At 37.0% G+C, this 20801-nt stretch overlaps 1 protein-coding gene across 3 annotated transcripts in view; it reads right to left on the minus strand.

Annotated features, from left to right (window-relative positions):
- Positions 1–20801, minus strand: part of ATAD2B (ATPase family AAA domain containing 2B) — a 73402-nt gene that overhangs the window by 28087 nt on the left and 24514 nt on the right. For 2 of the 3 annotated variants that reach the window (XM_064707792.1, XM_064707790.1), the window contains exons 9-21: positions 20229–20327; positions 19205–19316; positions 18659–18774; positions 17703–17877; positions 16847–16935; positions 15917–16076; positions 14891–14981; positions 8693–9004; positions 4968–5100; positions 2857–3043; positions 2003–2188; positions 1217–1352; positions 709–905 (exon numbers count right to left, since the gene is read on the minus strand). In XM_064707792.1, the coding sequence (XP_064563862.1) occupies positions 709–905; positions 1217–1352; positions 2003–2188; positions 2857–3043; positions 4968–5100; positions 8693–9004; positions 14891–14981; positions 15917–16076; positions 16847–16935; positions 17703–17877; positions 18659–18774; positions 19205–19316; positions 20229–20327 (1993 nt within the window). The remainder of the gene's footprint in view (positions 1–708; positions 906–1216; positions 1353–2002; positions 2189–2856; positions 3044–4967; positions 5101–8692; positions 9005–14890; positions 14982–15916; positions 16077–16846; positions 16936–17702; positions 17878–18658; positions 18775–19204; positions 19317–20228; positions 20328–20801) is intronic. The other variant, XM_064707791.1, reaches the window with a different exon arrangement.

Below are 20801 nucleotides of genomic sequence, written 5' to 3' on the forward strand. Positions count from 1 at the left end.
GATGTCCCATATTCGTCTTTTAATGTCTTCCAAAAGAGATGTTTCTCTCTTCAGAAGCAATTAGGGATTTCTTTTCAGTAAGCAAGCCTGCAAAGCTTGCAGGGGGCCAGCATCTGATCTCAAAGTCAGACCAAACACAATCCTATTCATACAGCAACCCCTGAAAACAGATTTGCAGATCGAACTGTCTCATCAGTTAGGTGTGTACAGTCCATAATCGACCAGTTAATGCCCTGTAATGTGCTACCATCTGTGATTAATGGCATCCACAGGCATTACTGCTGAAATTATGCAACAACACTATTAATGCTGAATGCATTACAGAACACAGATCACTTTCCCAATATTATCATGTCTATGATTACAATGCTGTAAAAGCTTTCATTAAAGAATTATATTTGTGGTTTCAAGTATTTCAGAAGCACTGGCAAGGGTAGGAGTGTTGGCATTTTAAAATGCTCATTTCATTTATAAAATGGACAGGAATGCACAAGGTTTTTCCAAAGGTCATTGGCAACAGAACATGTTCCAAATTCTTGCAGCATGGACGATGAGGCAGTGACTGTACCACCAGCTAAAAATCTTAGATTGGACAGATGATGGATCAAACATCTATTTTTCTAATTAATTTAACCATTTCCTTTTTTAAATCTGCATTCTTTTTCTAGTATTTTCAACTTCATTGTTTGCACATTACTGAAACAAGACCTCTTCAATATCCACCGGTTTGCTGAAGATGTTAAAGCGTTTGTCGGTGGCCAGCCTCTTGGTGACATCCCTGAGAAACAGGCGCAGCTCCCGCAGGGTGTTCTCCTCCTGGTCCTCCATGCGCTGCTTCTCCGCCTCCGACAGCTCCCGGGCAGGACACGGCAGGGCGAGAGGGAGAACTTCCAGGGCACGAAGAGCTAGGGAAAAGAACAAGAAATCAGACAATGGAAACGTCAACAGCAGAGTGGCTCTTTGCATGATGCCACTCCAGATTTCATTATATGTATTCAATATGCATCGTGGCTATGTCACTGCATGCTTGACCCCACAGCTCTCCATCTTCAACAACTGTTAACTGTAACTATGAAATTTATTCTGGGTACTGATTAATGCTGTCACATGGTAATTAAACTAACTGTTAATTACCCACACCTCTTTAAAAAGGAAAGTAACACAAAATAAAACATTAGGGTCACATTATTATTGGTTTTACTGTAACTTAGTTTACCAGCCTGTTTCCTTCTTGGTGGGGGCATTGCTGCCTCATCAAGGATTAAGCCTTTGAAAAATCGCAATCTGTCTTCTTCACTTGGTCTTTGAATATAAAAAACCTCTTCATACTGGATTCTGAAAATACATTTCAGCTAAAAACAAAAAAAAAAAAGCCATAAGAAAAATGAGCCTCCACTGAAAAACACATGAATAATGACTATATTGTAATACTAGTAACAAACTTTTCCAAATCAGCCACAGGACAGGAGATGGTAAACTCTACCTAAAGCTGTGCTCACAGCAAAGGGAAAATAAACACTTGTAATTCTCACTGAATTTTTCATAGTAATGAAACTTGCAGTATCCCATGATCCTAACAATGGCCAACACTGCAGTAATAGGAGAGTAAAAAGGCAGAAAAAAAAAATCACAGAAAATGTTAAGGAGAAAACCCAGGAATCCTCCCCTTATCCAGAGCCTCAGAAAACGTAAAGTTCAAGGTCAGGCTTTTAAACTAAATCTGCATTTAATTATAGTGGAGTCATTTGTCAAAAAGAACAATTGGCATAATGAACAACTTTGTCTTCTCATCAGAGTGGCATGGAGCTTATGAAAATCAGTAATACGGACATACATCCCTCAATACGGAAAATTACTAACATTCAGTAATTATTACATTTTATTTCTGACATATTTCAAATTAAGTTAGAAAGCCACTACATAACAAAATTATTTGACATTATTAAAGCATTCAGAAGAGCACAGAACCCCCTATCAATGCCTCCTTCCATGATAAACTTACCTCTTCAGGCAAATCACTAAACATGGACTCAGAGGTAGACAGTAGAAATATAGGTGAGAAAGATGGTATATCTTGCAGCAAAGTTAGGAAAGTAGCTCTCACAGTTTCACTGACAGCTTCCCACCAATCACCAATATGAGGCATGTAAACTATACTTGGTACTGTTCTTCGAGCTTCACGAAAGATCTAATTAAAAGAAACAGTTGTATTTCAACTAAGGAACTAATTGTTACCAGCAGTTGTGAGTAACAAAGTTCTTGCACAGCACATTAGAGAATGATTCATATTTGTGGTATTTTCTAGACAAATGTTCCAGCAGAATAGAATTATCTAAAGACTTTTTAAACAAGTGTTTGTGACTCTTAGCTACAGAATTCAATTATTTTGTGTCAATGAGCCAAGGAGACTACAAAGCAACTACTTTGTTTTAAAAATATATATGCTTTAAAAACTTGCTATGACTGAACAATCAAAATGAAAATTAAACTGTTTCACAATTCATGCAATATTCACCAAAAACTAGTTGGAAATGCAAAACACTTAAAACTAAGCACATGAACCTAGAATCATAGCACACCAATCCATACATAAGTGAATAAAATGAGTATCAGGCACTGAATACCCAGATTAAACTTACTTAGCACTAGGTATGTGATGAGGGGGCAGGTTAAAAATGTAATTACATTCACTAGTCACTAGAGAGTTTTCCATCACCCTCTAGAGACCTCTTTACTTTAAACAGGAAAATAGAAGGAGCCTATGAAAACCGAAAGTTACATTCCAGCTGGCTGCCTTTATATCGATACAAGCAGAATTACATAATTGACTCATTACAGGGGAATCTGAAATCTCACCTGTGCACATGACTCTTCAGGTGTTTTGGCACTGACTGAATAAAGGGCTGGCAGGTCCAGCCTGTGTACAGAGAATTTTTCCAGGGTGTGCAATAGTGCTGGAGCAAGGTGCGAAGTCTGACCTGAACCTCTTTCCCCGGAGAGCAGTAATCTGGGTCTGTAAGAGGTTGGCTGGTGATAAGCTGACCTGCAACAGAACAGAACCAACAGGCAATTAACACACCAGTATTACCAACAGATGGATATATAGGAGATCATTTAGAATCCATTAGACTTTCAGTAATGGGTAACAGCTTCCTACAACAGCCTAAAAGATCAGCTAACCTGACTACCCCTGAATACTGCTTCAGGTGCCAGTAACTCAAGATTTCTCTTATCTTTGGTTTCACAACCATTTAATTCAAACTCATCTGTGGGAAGCTATGCATATATTAAATTCATTACAATTTTCATTATAACCAGTTTATTTAAAACTAATTCCTTGATCATATGAAAAGACTTATTGAATATCCAGTAAAGACAGCAATTTAATCATTCCAGTTCAGTCCTAACTACTTACATATCTCCTCAGTAACCTCAGGAATCCCAGGTCAATCCTTTTATCCCTTAAAGTGCTGCCCAAGATTTTCAAGAACCAATGAACATTTCAATAGTTTCCTTATTTAAGGAAAAGGACCTGAAGTAGGGTTGAATAACATCACTATGCATTGTGTATTTTAGCCTATTTGTACACTTTTAGTCAATAGACTTCTGCACAGAAGGAAGATTTCAAAGAAAAACTGCAAAGGTAAACTTATTTTTTGGTTTTTTGTTGCTGAGAAGAACCTCTAAGCCCATAGAAGGGGTTTTGGGATTTTGTGTTTGTTTCTTTCTCTTGGTGTTTTTGCCCAATTTTATGGACAAATGATACATGAAGAAAAATGCATTAAGTTTTTCCATTAGAAGCCTTTTCCATTTATAGAAAACTGATTATAAAACCAGAAAGTTTTTAATTAATTTGCATTTTCTCTCATTAAGGCATTTCTACCTGCTCATCAGTGAACTCAGCAGTGGAACAAGACTTGCTGGTATTACTTCATGTTAAACATTTTGGGACAGCAATGAAAACTGCTGATCTCTGGCTTTCAGTTCTGGTGGTGGTGGTTACACACACAAGTAACTATCAGAAATGCTCAGAAAACAGACTGACAGAAGCTTACATACTTTGCAAAAATAAACACAGTCTTGAAATTATTTTATTTAAAGACACACATCCATACAAATATACACTGTTATTTTGGGGTTTGGCTTCCCCCTTTCAAACCTTGCAACAAAAGTTTAAATTTAGCATTAGAATACTTAACTATGTACCTCCAACTTTTTGAACTTTAAGCCTTATTTTTAAGCATAGATATCCACAAATTCTGTTCTGGCATTATTTAGCACAAAAAATTTAGCAGTTTTCCACAAGATGGCTCTACTAAACAGTGCCACTAATGAACAGTTTTTCTAACTTCATTTTCTTTATTCAGCAAACTCCCTGCAGAAACTACCACATAAAGTAGTCTAAAAATATTCTTAACACAAAATCAAGACATTTTAATTATTGTTAATTACTGTAGTAAGTCAAATTTATACAGGAAACACTAATCCAAATTTCACACATATTTTCTAAATTCCTATTTTCCTGAAACTTTCTATGAAAAACAATGAAAAAAGCACATTAGAAATGCTGAATACAATCATTATACATGATGCTTCCAAACAGCTGCATACACAGAAGCTCAACCATACTTTGAACCAAGAAAAAGCACACAACCCCTCCAAAATATTTCTACATACATCTCTTTTCAGTTCTTAATCTTTCAAATCAAAGTAGTTTGTTAAAATTGAAAATTACTGTTAGCATCTTTATTCCTAATCTACATATTGAAAAACATTTTGGATTCCAGTGTGTAGGATTTGGCCTTTCCCAAGAACACCCCCACATCTAAAACTCTTGTCTGTGCACGTACATGTTTCCATTACAGAACACCACAGCCACCCCAAAGCAAAAGAACTTTTTAGCTCTCCTGATGTAAGAATCTCTTGGGTTCATCTATCTAATTATATGCATTTAGAGAAACACTCACATTGTAAAATGAAGGTAGGGTTTATGTATAGCAGCTGATGACTGTTTCTTTGGTGATCCTGAGTGACAGCTCGTCTCAAAAATTGATGAAGCATTCTCATCTTCACTATCATCTAATATTAGACTTGGTACATCTGTTCCAAGAGATGTATTAATTAGAACTTTATCACTTCTAAGTACAAGTACAACAAACAAGACAAGATATTACAATTTTCTTTGTGTCAATTATAATAAATCCTCAAACATAGAAGAAATTAGTTAAAACTGTCTAAGTATCAGCCTTCAGAATAATAAGCACTTATTACTTCAAAAACCAAAACAAATTAAATACTGTAGAAGTCTAATCATAATTACAATTTTTTTTAAACAATCAAGATAAACAACTTCTCAAATACAAAAAAGTTTAACTTGTTATAAAATGCTTCCTTTGGGTTTATTTCACATCAAGGATGAAGCTATAAAATTTGTAATTCCTCACACTACATAGAATTTTGTAATTATTTACTTGTTCCAAGTGTCCAAATTCTCATCGGTACACTTCTTCTAAAATTATTCTCAGCATGACTACCTAGACAATGTATGTTTATGAAGAATTGCTTTCCATCTTCTGATAATCTGCTGAAGAGTATCAAATTACTTTTTATCAAAATCAGTTCAATGCAGCCCATGTTCACATACTATACCTTTACCTATTTTAATTCCTTTGCTAATATATTAGCACAATCAGCTGAAGCACTTTCTGTGCAGACCTTAAAAAATAAAAACTTCAAGGACTCATATTCACAAGACACACTGCAGAGACAAAAAGCTGCAAAAAACAGAACAACCAGGTAACAGCTAAAAATCACGTACATTATCTCCCAGAGCCTGCAATGGGATTAAAAGTTACCTGGTGTGATTTGATAATAGGAAAGAACTGCTGCAAGATCTTATTTGCCCCAGGAAAGGAGCTGAGTTGCTTTTGCCCTATGCCTGGCACTCATTCTCATTTCCACAGGGAAGGAAGTCTGCAGTGATGGGATGATTCAGCTGTGCAGCAGGAGCACTGCGGAGCAAGAAAATGCTCTGCAATGGATGGGGCAGCATTCCTGAGAGCAGCCCAGAGCCACTGTAGCACACTGCTGCCCAGGACAACCATCAGACATCCCAACAGCAGCTCAAGCTGGCCACAGGCATTTAAGAAAAGGGATTGCTGTGAAATGAAAAGTGTAAAATAGAGAGATCCTAGTATTATTCTCAAATATCCAAACCACTGCATGACTTGTTGGATATTCAAGAGGCAATGGCACAGGTCAGGCCACATCACCATGATCAGACAATCACCATGGGACAAAGGAATCAACTTCAAGGCAGTGCTAAGCATCAGATGGAGATGCCATCTAAGCCACAGGAAAAACTGTCCCAGTATTCTAGGAAAAATTGTTAAGAGACAACAAAGGTTCCCTTAGCTGGCTGTGTGATGTAAGAAACCAAATTCAGAGCAGGCTCGGCAGGAATTATATTCTGCTGCCATGGGATGAGGATGTGATGCAGTCACCCACCTGACAATCATTCCTCGGGAGCAAAGATGAAAAAGGCCTGCAGACCCCAGGCAGTGGCCAAAAGCTAATCCAGAGCCAGAAAACATGGCACAGAAGCTGCTGGATATTTAGCTAAAGCTAAGGATGAAGACCTCCAAATCAACTGGACATAGGCCTTCTATCTCTGGGCTCACTAAAACAGACAGTCCCTAGAACAGACAGAATTTCCAGAATACCAAATGCAGACATAGATAAGTCCTATGCTCATGCACTGGACAAAGCTTTCTCTCCCTAAAATACATAATTATTTTAAAAGGTAGCTCATCTTTTAATCCCAAGCATCAAGTTTCTGTGACATTCTCTGCTCGAGCACCTGACTCACTGAATTACATGAAAGAGGAATTTTTAGTGAAATGTAGAAAACCTGATGTGCAGATTGTAAGTATAGCTGTATATATGACTTTGAATTCAAGAACATTTGAAGCCCTATTGTATAATCTACATTTATGTATAATCCCTGTACCTCAAAGTGGATTTTTCGGGTTTTAACAAAGCTTAAAGCTTGTTATTCCACATTTGCTTGGATTTAAGGGGGTAAGAAAAAACTAAATGTTAAAAGAAAACTCAGTTCATGCATCTTCAAAATCAATTATCTACAAACATTTAAAAGTACCCATAGCAGCAAATGATCTAGTAAAACTACTATTTAAATCAACTCAAGCTTCCAAACTCAATTTGTTAGCAGTAATGGGCAATAATAAAGAGGAATGCAAAAAATATAACCAAAGAAAATATTGTGAACTTAAACCAATTCTTCAACAAGAATGACAATCTCAAAATTGGGTGCAACTAACAGGTTAGCAGTACACAGAGACTTAAGCATCATAAATAACTTTCAGCTGAAGAAGCCCAATAGAATCTAACCGCAGCTGCAAGCCAGCTCATTTCCCTCTACCCACCATCACGTGCTCCCAGGGCCCATCTCTGGCCAACTCCAATGCTTGTTAAAACCTCCAGATACCTCACAGTCAGCAGAAAACACATAAGCACATCATTTTTGGATGAGTTTTCTGGCTGAAATGGTTTAACAAAGGACCTGAGTTACTCAAGAAAGTGGAAAGATAGAGCAAAAATGCACAGCTGGGCTGGAGAACTGCAGCAGCCAGCACAAGGATCAACTTAAGCTGCCTGGGCTGCAGGCTGAAAGCGTGCTCTGGAAGAGGAATGAGAGGAAAGTCATGGCTGTCACAGATTTGCTTTATGACTGGGCTGTTTTCAAGTTAATCACATACAAGCCCAAGCACAGTTTACAGAGCTGGGGGGTAAGAATGATCTGAGATACGAACAGTAGACTATATCAGAATAAACAGATCTCAAACCCAAGGTATCTTGTTCAACATTTAACTTCCAAGAAATGACCACAGTAATTATTAAAGTATGTCTCAGAGAAGAGTTGGGTAGAAAAACCCCAGAAGCTATTGACTCATTGCCAGCCAGTCGGTCACAGTCCGTCTTATTCCCTGCCTCCTTGGTGCACCCACACTGCTCCCACTACAGCAGGTTTCTGGCATTCACTGACCCCTTAGTGAGTTGATTTTACTCACTAATTCAGCAAAAAAAGCCAACTTGACAAAACAGCAAATAGTTCTCTACTTGCTAAGCTGACAGAATCAGCTTGGAGGATCAGGAGCGGACCAGGCCAGTCCAAGAACATAGAAGACTCAGGACTTTCTTCTTGAATCAGCACATGAACATTACATAGGCTCATGCACTAAACACCCGCTGAGCTGTGAGCCCCCCAAAGCTTCTGTACCAGCAGCAAGCAAAGGACTTGGGATAGCTAACCATTGTTGAGGACAGGAGCACCAATTTTAGGTCCTGTTACACTCAGCAACATTGTCTCACCATTTTTTCCTTGATCTGACCTTTAATTATGCCTATCATTTCTTGTATTTAAATTGCAAATTACTTGTGAACTCTTTTTATGGATGGCCCTCACACCTATGGGACCTTGCTCTGTATAGGTCAGGTCATTAGATTCTACAACAACTTGTAATCAGCAAAAATAATCATGCAACATCCAAGCAAATAGTACTTACACCCTAACACCACCGAAGGAAATACACACCAGACTTAAGGCTAGGCGGAGAAGCTGAAATCCTTGCAAGTTGAAACAGCATTTGCAAAAAAAACCCACCCCACATACCTTCACTTTTGTCAGCCTGGCTGAACTCAGCATGGGGGAACACTTTGTGCAAGACCTCGAGGAGCTTGCTGAAGGTGCGCTCCAGGAGCGGCCGGATGACGGGGGACAGCGCGTGGCCCGAGGAGGTGACGGCGCGCTGGGAGGCCGGCACGATGTTCTGCATGGCGTGGTAGAAATCCTGCGCGCTCAGAACCACCGAGGAAACGTCCAGCTGCAGCTTCTGGCTGCTCATGTAGATCTGGGGGTAGCGGCGTCTCAGGGCAATCAAGGCAGCCTCAGTGCAAAGTGCTTTTATGTCGGCTCCACAGTACCCTAGTGCACACAGAAACACAAACACCGTCTGTGAAACAGCACTGCTGTGTCACACCTGCAGCAAACATGCATCCAGCTAAAAACAAATCAGGAGTATTTCATTGTCAAGGTCCACAAAGCATCTAACAAAAGGCATCATATCTGATGATTTGATATATATGTCGTGTATATCAAGAAGTGTATATCAAGTGTATATCAAGATTGTGTATATCAAGTGTTGTGTAACAAGAAATCAGACATGTTTATAAGGTATACTAAGAAATTAATTCCACACGGAAGTTGAAAACATCTCCATTTTCACTATATCATTTGGTATATAGTGTATTTCCAGTCCTGGGTTATAGGTCTGTTATTGCTCTTTCTTTTCCCTTAATATTGTCTAACGTATGTGTGCAATTTCAACAGGCTCGTTCCTCTCCTCCGTTTTTCCTTTTATACCTCCACAGGAATATAATCTTTAATAGCAAAGTAATTTTGTTACACTGAACATCACCAACGCTAAACTTTTACAGTCTGAGAAAATGAGCAGTATAAAGAAAAATGTTTCATGAGTAGAATAGGGAAGAGATAGAATCTCTTGTTAAAAAAAGCATTACTCTGAATTCTTGGAAAAATGTTAACTTCTACTATGAAGAGAAATGTTTCAGACTTTTAAGAGTTTCATAACTTTACTAATATAACCAAAGGTTGAAATTAAAATGCATTAAAATTTTAATTTAGCCTATCTTCATAAGTATCTACAGGTGGCTACCTGTAATTGCTTAATCATCATTAGTGAAAAACATAGATCAGATAATTATGAAATACAGAGAGACTTAATACCTCTGAGTCTTCTGCAGTACTAATGGTTTGGGGGTTTTCCCCAGAGCTAGAAATTAGATTTCAAGTTTTTCCATCTCTCTCAGCAAGACCCATCAATATGCCTCTGTATTTTGAGGCACCATAGCTCCATCTTTCAAAAACTGTAGAACAGTATTCCAGTGAGAAAAGTCATTTAGAGAATTAGAGTCACTATAGGAAAATGTGTTGCACTGAGGTACTGCCATATAAAAGTTCATGGGTTTGTAATGAAGTGTTTATAGAAAGTAATTAATCAATTCTTTAGTTAATTCTCATTCAACTGTTGTTTTACCAGACTTCCTCCTCTTCACAAAGTCTTACATTACTTGCATTTTTTCTATTTTTGTATTAAAACCAAGGAGGGCAGGTTTAGATTGGATATTAGGAAGAAATTCTTTACTATAAGGCACTTGAACTGGCTGTCCAAAGAGGCTGCAGGTGGTCCCATCCTTGGAAGTGTCCAAGGCCAGGCTGGATGCAGCTCTGAGTGACCTGGGACAGTGGAAGGTGTCACTGTCCATGGCAGGGGATTGGAATGAGATGAGTTTAAGGACCTCCCAACCCAAAGCATTCTGTGATTCTAGGATTGGTATTTTGGCAGCACCAGGTTGCAGAACTGAGGTCTGCCTTGCTTCTCTCTCTTTAGCCTCTGATGTTCCTTCAGTGCCCCTGGCACATATACTGTTACAAGATCCATACAGAAATAAGAAACAAAGTTGATTCTATATACTGCGTTTAAAAATAAAAAAGGAAGCAATTAATATGGAGGACTGTAGACACTTTTCCATCCCCATCTTTCAGATATATTAATTTGGGGGATAATAATGAAAGATACACACTTTTCAGCTATAAAGGTGACTTAAATTGGACGAGACTTCAAATTGCACCTTTCTTATATATATGTGAAAATAATTTAAAAAAAAAGAAAAACAAAAATAAATCCAGATGGACAATCACCATAAATATTGAATAATTCCTGCAATTTTTAAACCAAACTTTGCAATTTTATAAAAAGGTCAGTAGCTACTCTTGTATATATTTGGTGAGTCCACATCATGACTGTTACCTAAAACTTATATAGCAATTCACATTCCCAAGCTACCTTGAAATAAATAAAGAATACATTTCAAATATGTTCAGATATATCCACTATTTCAATCAATAGACAAATAATTGTTTTCAGCACTGAAGTTATGTTATTTAGGGTTTTTTAACTTTCATCTAACATGGAATCAAAACTATACAGGGACACTCCAACCACGTGAAACTATTAGACAGTAGCTACTGGTGCATCATTAAAACCAAACCAGGGTTCTAAATTTTGCATTGTTCTTTAGGTATCAGGTGTCAAGTTCCCATTTAAATTGGTCCACTTCTCATCCAAAAACCACACTAGATTAAACAAAAAATGAGTGAGGGGAGTACTAAACCAAAGCTTAAATCAAAGATGTGCTGAAGATAGGCAGCACCCTGAATGGCTGCCACCTTAGAAGCTAGTTTAGTATCTTTGTGAAAAGATCAGCAGCTCAGGAGCCAGCTCCTTCCCAACTTTTCTATTAACAAATGCTGTAACATCACTTTCTAATAGTCATTTTAATCACCGCTTGTACATCTCCAAAGAATTGCAAAATTAGGAAATAATAGCCTGTAGCCTATTTTTAAAATTAAATTCTCAGGTGATCCGATACACAATTAGTCTCCATTTCTACCTCTCATTTCTCAGGAGCAATTACATTTGAAGACTAATAATTGGTGTCTCTTTTTGAGGGACTCTCTTGTGCATACTGTACATCCATTTCAGTGACAAGAAAACCGCAAAAATCCTGTACCTTGAGAAACATTAAAGAGCTTTTTATTGCTAAGAAGCAAATGCACACTGATTAAGCAGAAGAAAAACATAAGTGAAGTATTGTCAAAACAAAATAAAATGTATCATGCCAACAGTAAATAACCTGATGCAGATTGTACCCAAATTGACACTGTAATATAAATTCAGGGTTCAGTGCATTTGCTTCCATTTTTAAAGCATCTCAGGAAAGATGTTCAATTTGCCAAGTAAAAGATACTGGCAGACCTCAACTTAGAACAAAATGAGGATTCCTGTCAAGTAGCCCATTTTCTTCTACCCAACACCATCAAACTCTGCTGAACATTTCTGAAGTACAACTTTGAAAAAGCAGGACAGCAAATAAGTGGATTCCTACATAGGTTTCCAAAGAATGCACTATGATCACCAAAATTTTCTAGCCACCTCTACTGTGCAGAAATTGTGCCCTCTTTAAAATGTCTTCTGCCTAAAACTCACCCTAAACCGACAACAAAGTGCTACTGAACAGGGTGAAGCATTTAGGTGAACAATTTTGACACTTCTTCCACTTTATGTTGTGCAACTCCCTACAAAACTCTCAAAATGACTGCAGGGAAAAAGAGTTAGCAAACAACTCAGCAAGATGACAGAGATGAAAAATAACTACAAGGTTTATTTTAAAGAACTGTGAAACACAGGAATTCTAATGCCAAAATCTCCCCCACTATCATTACATGAGGATGGGAATGAAAAATCTAAATGGTATCATTCTGCCACAAAACACTCCTGCAATAATAAGCACAGAGTATTTTTAAGAAGCATTTTCAGCAGAATAGTTTGTTTCTTTATAATTCTATTAAATAACATTATTTAAATAACCCTTACTACATTGCAAAAAGATTCATCTGCAAAATGCCAGATGGAGGAATTCACACTTTTTCAGTTGCTAGTATGTTTTGTTTCCTGCAAGACTGAGTTTATAGGTAAGTCTCTCTAGCTACAGACAGTTACCATTCCAAACAAGGGAATAAGCACGAGAGATAAGATGGGATTTATAAAGTGAAGAGTATTTGGGACCCATCTCCAGTAAAGAGAAAAAACATAGTAATTATGTGTATTTACTGAAAGTACTAACAGGACAGAAGTGTGAGGTCTTCTGAGCAATGCTGTGCTCTCCCCAAACTGCTTTGTCTCACACACACTGCAGTCACGAGGCCATTCAGGGAAGTGGAGTCTTTAATCCTCACATACACAGAAATCCACTAAAAGGTTGTAATCCATAACACCTGGGACAAAAATCAACCCTCAGGAAATAACCTATTTTTTGCAAGTCCTGGGGCTTTTCCCTTCCAATTTCTTTCTAATTACACCCCTGGCTCGTAAGGAGTTCTGAGTTGCATATACACCTGCTTCCCAAAAGGCATTTGCTTTGGAAGTATTTCAGCAGTTTTGTTCATTAGGATCCAAAACCTTGGAGTTAAGTTTTGCCAAGTCTGATGAACTGGAGAAAGGTATCAACCATGCTGTGCCAAAAGCTTGCCAAGTCTAGGCAGCTTTTACGTGGGGAAGAGAGGGTGTTGTTTTTTGGGGAGGAAGGTTGTTTGTTTGTTTTTAAAGAAAACTTGTGCACAAGAGAAATATCAGACTGGTATAAACTATATCACAGACATACATGTGTGCCAATGAGTACCCATTGGTAATGGCCACAAAGAATCTGGAAAATTCTGTTTAAATCTTTGTTGCAGATTTCACAAACAGAAACGATGAGGCACTCTCAAGGTGAAGAAGATACACCAGCCTTACTTCAGCTGTTTTGAAAAGACTTCGTAATACTTCAAAGATTTTCATCTTGGATGTATGGAAACACTTAAATTCCAAGATACAGACTGGAGACTGTCAAGTGTGCAGTAGCTGGAGAGCAGGAAAGCCAAGGAAAGCAGAAAAGGATGTTTCTTTTTGTTAGCTGACTTCCACAGAACTGACAGGCTTTATGGAGCACAAAGAATGTCTTCCAGCCAAATGTACAAATGGCTTTCCCTATTGTCTAAAATTTTAAAATACTGTGTTCTCAGTGAAAAAATATGGTGAATTTTTAAAGAAACATTTGTGGGTTTTTTCCCACCTATTCCCCTCTCTCCCACTAAGCAGCACCACACGCTTGCACAATTGAAGCAGAATTTACATGAAAGGGGTTTGTTGTGTGCTGCTATACCCGGCAAAGCTAAAACTGGAGTTTGCTGGACAGTTATGTGTTCTCCTCACCAGAAGATGCTGAGGTCTTTGTGCATCAAAAGCGGAGGAATGCTGCTTCCATGAGAGGTGTCCCTGCGGATGAAGACGATAATTCGGATGTACTGCAGCTGACTGAATAGACTGATGCTCAGTTTAAAGTTCTTACATTCCCTCATGATGGATTCCAAAGCACAGATATTTCAATCTGCTCTTTGTCTGAAAACTTCAGTGCTCGTCCAAGCAGATGACTTACAGAGGATGTATCTTTGCATGCAAGTTGTTGAGAAGGTATTGTGGTGTGTGCTTTAGGGTCATTTCCTCTGTTAAATTCACTACACAAATAGTTGGGTTTGTTTCTGATTAGATTTAAACAGCAGGCTTATCTTGAACAACCAACCTCCATTCGGTACAGCAGGTCTTTGTGAGCTCCAAAAGCGTATTTAATGTAGTCATGTTGTGGTGTTTGTTTTCTCCCCTACCTATGTCTACACTTTGAGGTTGTTCTGTGCTAGCAATCTGGAAAAAAAATTCATCTTTAGAAAGGCTGGTTAGTTTTTTGGATTTATGCCAGAGGAGAGCATGCCAGTCAGTAAAACACAAACAAAAATCAAAAATCCCACACAAAGTACTATTTTTTTTTCTCAGTAAGTAGACAGAAAAAACCCTAAATCTGCCTATCCCTTTTGTAATTTACCAATTTAATGGGAAGTCTACCTAAAGATTCCAATTCCAACTTCATTTTGCTTCTCTTTAAGGGTATGCATCTTATATAAGGACAGTGACATCACAGAAAGGAAACATGGTTGTATTTTCAAGTGACGACTAACTACTCATTTTGTGTTTTAGTAAGACAGAAACATACTTGTTACTACAAAAACAGTATTGTTCGAAGTGCAGAAGTTTAGAAAGGCAGAGATAAGAAAATCTTGATACATTTAACATACCTTCCAAGTTTTACACAGAAGAGAAAGACTCTACAGTAAAAGTACTAACAACATAACACTCACCAACACATTTTTCAGCCAGTTCTCCTAAGAAAGGATCTGACAATTTGGGGTTCCAATCCCTGGTATGAATTTGCAAAATGTGCTTTCGTGCCTGATTGAAAAAAATAAATAAAAAAAATTAGATTAAAAAACTAGCAAGTCAAATCCCTATCACAGAAAAAAATATTCTTCATTTGTGTGAATCTATAGTTACTTTACCTACTTTTGGCACGTAACTGAGACATATAAAATAGAACTTAGCACTCCACAGTCTTAGCACTCCAAAGAACAAAACTTTTCCCTTCTTTTTAATTTCATATATAAGTAGTACTTTTTTTCACCAGTTACACATTTTAATTTCTGTTTGATCAACATTATTATACATGAACTGATCAAAACTCATGTTCTATTAGGAATTATCATAGTTTTATGATTTCATTTTTAATTACTGCACCTGTGAGTAACAGGTTCTACTGTCAAAGGCCTCACCAACTAACAGGTTGAGTAGCACAGCACATACACATGAATCCCAAAACAATTTCAGCTAAAAGTTCTATAGAATTTAAATAAATCTATCCATATACAAAGAACATTTAATTTTAGGTATAAATTCATGAAGTATTATGGTTGAGTTTATGTAAATTTAGAAAAAAACCCAAATGTTCCTGTTGCCAGCATTGTAATGCCTGGCTGTGAGTCTACATTTTTTACATGCTTAGAAGTCTACAAGATTTAAAGTTATTTAGTCTTACCATAAGTTTCCAGACCCCAGATAGTTAAGGTTCATTATACAAATCCATAGTTTTGAGATAAGCAATACAGCTTATTGTGAATAATTTACCTCTGCTTAGCTTTAGCTATATCCTGAAGATCTGAAGCTCAATACAATTTCATGTATACAATCTGTTTGTACTAAAAATGTCTTCCTAAACGAAACATTCTTACAAACAAGAAGGAATATTTTTATTTCATAAGCTTGGTTGTCAGGCATTCAAATGTTTAGCATGCTACAGATGTTTATTAATAAATCTCCTTTCCAGGTTTTACCTTCTTGTCAGGCAAGTTGAAAAGAAATTCCCTGTCAAAGCGACCAGGTCTCCTGAGTGCAGGATCTATAGAATCCAGTCTGTTTGTAGCACCAATTACAACTATTTCACCTCTATTATCCAGTCCATCCATGAGGGCAAGAAGAGTAGACACTATAGAGCTACAAGAGAGTTTTCAGAATAAGAAAGTTTTAGGAACACTGCAAGAACTTCTGCATTTACAAATGCAACATTAATATATTCAAAAGAAAAAAGCTAAGCTACAAACAGGTACATAACAGTTTCAGGTGTCCTAAGTTCCACTGGCCTCCTGATCTGCTGGCCCCAACTTTCTCTCAGCAGAGTGGAGGGACATGGACACAAAAATACCACGACCTATAGAATGACAGGTACAAGTGTGTTGCCATACAGAGCACAGCAAAACTGAGATCAACAGCAGCCACAAAAAAATTCAGCCAAGAGCAAACTGTTGTAAGAAATGTTCTAAAAAATGACAAGATAGCAACACAAGATAAGTTTGTACATCACACCATTAAGAATAAAAGTCACAGGTGAGAGTTCATTGATAGAACATTACAATTCAACATGCTAGAATAACATTTTTTCAACTGGTTATTCTATTGGGCTGGTAACAGACGATCTGTTTACAGCACAAAACAGCAAATCAAGGAATGGCTGTGGAAATCTTGTAGTTAATAATGTGGCTGAAGGGTAATTGTCAGTGCAATTCAATTCCCAGCAAATTACAGTTTGCCTGAAGGACTGAAAAGATGACTTTCAACACCAAAAAACCAATCTGTCCTTTCTAGTATAAGTGGGCTTCAGAAAAAGTACCAAGCTTTCCTGTGAAATGAGAAAAAATTACATTTTAAGAGTTTACCAAGATAATATACCCTATACCAAGATAACAGCAGCATAGAAGAAATATTACCTGTGAATCTGATCTTGTCTGCTAGAACGAACCGGAGCCAAACCATCTATTTCATCAAAAAAGATTATAGAGGGTCTCATCAAGTATGCCTGGTATGCAATAAACAAAACAAAAATTGAATTCACTGTTAATTCCTAATTTATCCATCAAAATTGAACATTGGTTTCACTAGGAAGCATTAACATGCTAAACTAACACATATATTGAGACATCTTTGTTAGAAAGTGTAAAGTCTGAAAGGAAAACTGAATTTCCAACTCCGTCAGTGTTTCAAAGCAGAGTGCAGTCTACTTTGAGTAAGCAAGATGGCACCAGTGTACCAGTTTTACTGTGTGCTGGACAGGTTAAGGACAAACACACACCTGACACTCAGAAAACACAATCTTATCCACTCATAATCTGCTTGTTTAGACAGCTCTGTCTGACAACTACTCTTCTTTGAGCTACTGCTTTACTGCTTCGTGTGACTCTGTTCGCCCAATCTCTTCTAAGCCATAAAAGAACACTAAAATAGACACACAACCAAGGCAAGCATGCACTCCCCTCTGTAGCATTTATCTTGAACATGTCAGTCAAACTCAAACTGACTGGGTTTTTTTCCCCAATTTTTACCCAAACTACTTTGCTTCATTAATGAAGAAATCAAGAGACTTCTTCCTCTGAGTTTCCAGAGCAAGAAAAGCCACTGACAGCATTCCCCTACTCTTTTCATCCAAATATGACATTTGGTAAAATCCTACTTAATTTACAAAACTGTACAGTTATTTAGTTTGAATTGGAAATACCTTTGGCTACCTAAACCACAAAACACAACATACAGAGAAATTACATCAAGAAAAATGTATTTTCTTCTAACCTGATCAAAAAGGAGTCGAAGCTGACGTTCAGATTCACCAACCCACTTACTGAGACAGTCTGCTCCTTTCCTCATAAAGAAAGCCACCTTTTTGTCTCCTTGACTGCATTCATTAGCTAGAGCTCTAGCTACCAAGGTTTTACCTGTTCCAGGAGGACCATAGAATAAACAGCCCCTGAAGATAAATGGATCAACACAGTCACAAACTTATTTTACGTCTCCTGAAAAACTCCAAGTCAAATTTTATAATGAAGACAGGGAGCCTGGAGAAGAATGACTTAAGATCTTGTATTATTATTTTGTAGTAGTATTGTATTATACAAATGTTGTAGTATTAACATGACTTCATAACATCTAAGTTTGTTTTATGCTTTCAAATCAGTAAAACTTTGATTTGTAAAGAACATTAATCAAAGGCATATTAAGTTTCCAAAGGATTCTTCTACATTAGTTAAATACTACCTTTTCAAGTATTAGATTTTAAGTAATACCTTAATCAATATTTGTTACTTCTTTGGAATGAAGTAATTAAGTGACAAAAATACCCCCAATTTTTCAATTAACTTAAACACCATTTAAATCACATACCAAGATGCCACATTATTAAATATTATAATCCCAGTATACTATTATTGAGAGAAACATCAGCCTTTTCCTTGATCTAGTAAAATATTTAATAACATAATGGGAAAAAAAGGCAAGGTACTCCTAAATAAAAGACATGAAAATTCTTTCTTTAACCAAATCACAAAGTTTACCTTCCCCCCACAAGAAAAATATACTAGGTTTTTTTAATTCTTCACCCTGCTCATTAAATATTCTGATACACAAGTTAGGTAGCAAACATGTAAATCTATTTGAACTGTAAAACACTTCAGGGAAAGAATCAACCTATGTGTTTTCAATTCCTCAGAGCTTAATTAAAAAAATACAACAGTGAGAGTAAATACACCTACCTTGGTGGCTGAATTTTGAATTTTTCAAATATTTCTGGATAGAGAAGAGGAAACACTACCATTTCCTTAAGTGCAAGGATATGATGGCTCAATCCCCCTATACTATCAAAACACACCTTAGGAAAAAAAAAAACATATTAAGTTTATATTGTAACAGCTTTCCACAAAAGCACCTTTACTTATAAATCATTTGAAAACAAATTAAAAAAAATATTGCATTGATCAACAGGATTTCCCTGAATTTTGAATGTGTGAAAAACCAGCTAAGAAAGTCAACTCTTGGCTGCCCACATGAGGCTCATTCGGTTTTCAAGTTAACTGTGCAAGGGCTGCCTGGACATCTACAGAGATCCAGTCTAAGTCCCAGAGCAAATGCTTTGTAGTCCAAAGGAATAAGGAGACAAAAGCTTTGGTAACAATAAAATAAAATTTTTAAAAATCAGTGAGCTTTTTCATGAATTTACTTCAACATCAATAAAAGGCTGTGGAGAATTCTGCTTATGCATAATTCAGGGAAGGAAGATAAAAAGCTCTAACAAAACCTACCGATTTATCAACAATCATTGGGTCAACATCAGCCAAACTCGCCCCAACTTTCACACGTTCCCGAAGGATTCCACTAGCTAAGTCTTCTGCTCGGAAGTTTAGAGGCAGGCACCTGTTCAACAATAAACAAACACCAAATAAATACTGCTTTCATTGCTTGGAGGTGAAGAAACAAGAGATTAAATACCTTTTACTACATAAAGAGATAACCTTCCCAGACTGGTAAACAAAACTAATCTTTTTTTTTTGTGGTAACTATGGCTATATATCTGGAAGTTCCTTAACATTTATGCATCCATACACACATTTCAATCTGAAGAACTAGGCGGGATAGATTATTTTGATTGAACACAGAAGAAACAATATTTGCTTCCCTTAAGCCTCTACACAGATACTACATCAGGCCAACACATAGTTAAAGGGAGGAAGAAAGGAACTAGTAAGAGACAGGTTACACTCAACTACACTTCTGGTCATCGTACGTTGCTTGAATTCCTTGCAATGGAAAGGGAACAACGTGGCAGACAGGAAGAGATGGAAAAAAGATGAGGGAACTTTTTTCCTGCAGAATTTTCCTACCTAGTATGAGTGAACAAATTTACTTATAGATCTTCCATTTTTAGATTACTGCTAAATACATGTAAGGTCAAAAAAATGTTCATTAGGTGTTTAGAATGCATGAACTCTTACACAACAGGACGAGTGAAGAGCTGAGAGTACAATTGAATTAATTAGGACCAAGTTACACCACTTTTAACCAAGAGGAGTTGATTTTTATAACCCAGCTGAATCAAACTGCTACTCTTATATTTCCATCTTTTTATCACTTTTATTAAGTACCTACTCATAAGACTCCAAAACCTGAATTGATATATAACCATCACTCCTCCTAAACCACATCTGCAGGTAATTACCAGCAGAATCAAAAGTCTGCAGAACTCATAAAACATAATAAAGTAGTTCTACTTGTTTTCTCATAAATAATAAGATCAAACAATTCTAAAGACCAAGGATGTTTTGATACCTATTTCTTGCTCTGGCTATGCTTTTAGATTTTCTTCTTTCAAAACGTTCTTCATCTGAAGAGGTTGTATCACTGCTGTGAATGGCGTGCTTCTTTCTCCTATTGAAGTGGCAAAACAAACAGAAAACTCAGTCTTTTTTGCAGTGGAATGGCATGTTTTGGTCCTTCTATAAAAATGAAACTGAAATGCTAAGTACAGTATTGTTCAGGTTAGAGATGCATGCAAATTCTAGCTTCATCAAGTATCAAAATAATCTGAGAGGAAAACAATAGCTCTTACTGCCACAGTGATTATGTGAATTCAACATGAACATTATTAGAACAGCAGAGCCCTGTAAAATGTGTGGTCCAGTCCATGCTACCTCAGCAATGTGATTTGAATATTCAGTCAATAAGCTGCAATTGTACTTAAGAAAATTTCCAACTACTTTAGCCACCTCTAACATAACAAACATACCGAAGTCTCCTTACTCAGTTTGATGCTTCCTTTACATATTCTTTGAAAAAAATCCATACTTCACAAAGTATATAATCTCTTTTTACAAGGTTATTAATTCTGAATAGCAGAACAGG

Source organism: Zonotrichia leucophrys, chromosome 3 (genome assembly GCF_028769735.1).
Source record: "Zonotrichia leucophrys gambelii isolate GWCS_2022_RI chromosome 3, RI_Zleu_2.0, whole genome shotgun sequence".
In the NCBI taxonomy this organism is placed as follows: domain Eukaryota; kingdom Metazoa; phylum Chordata; class Aves; order Passeriformes; family Passerellidae; genus Zonotrichia; species Zonotrichia leucophrys.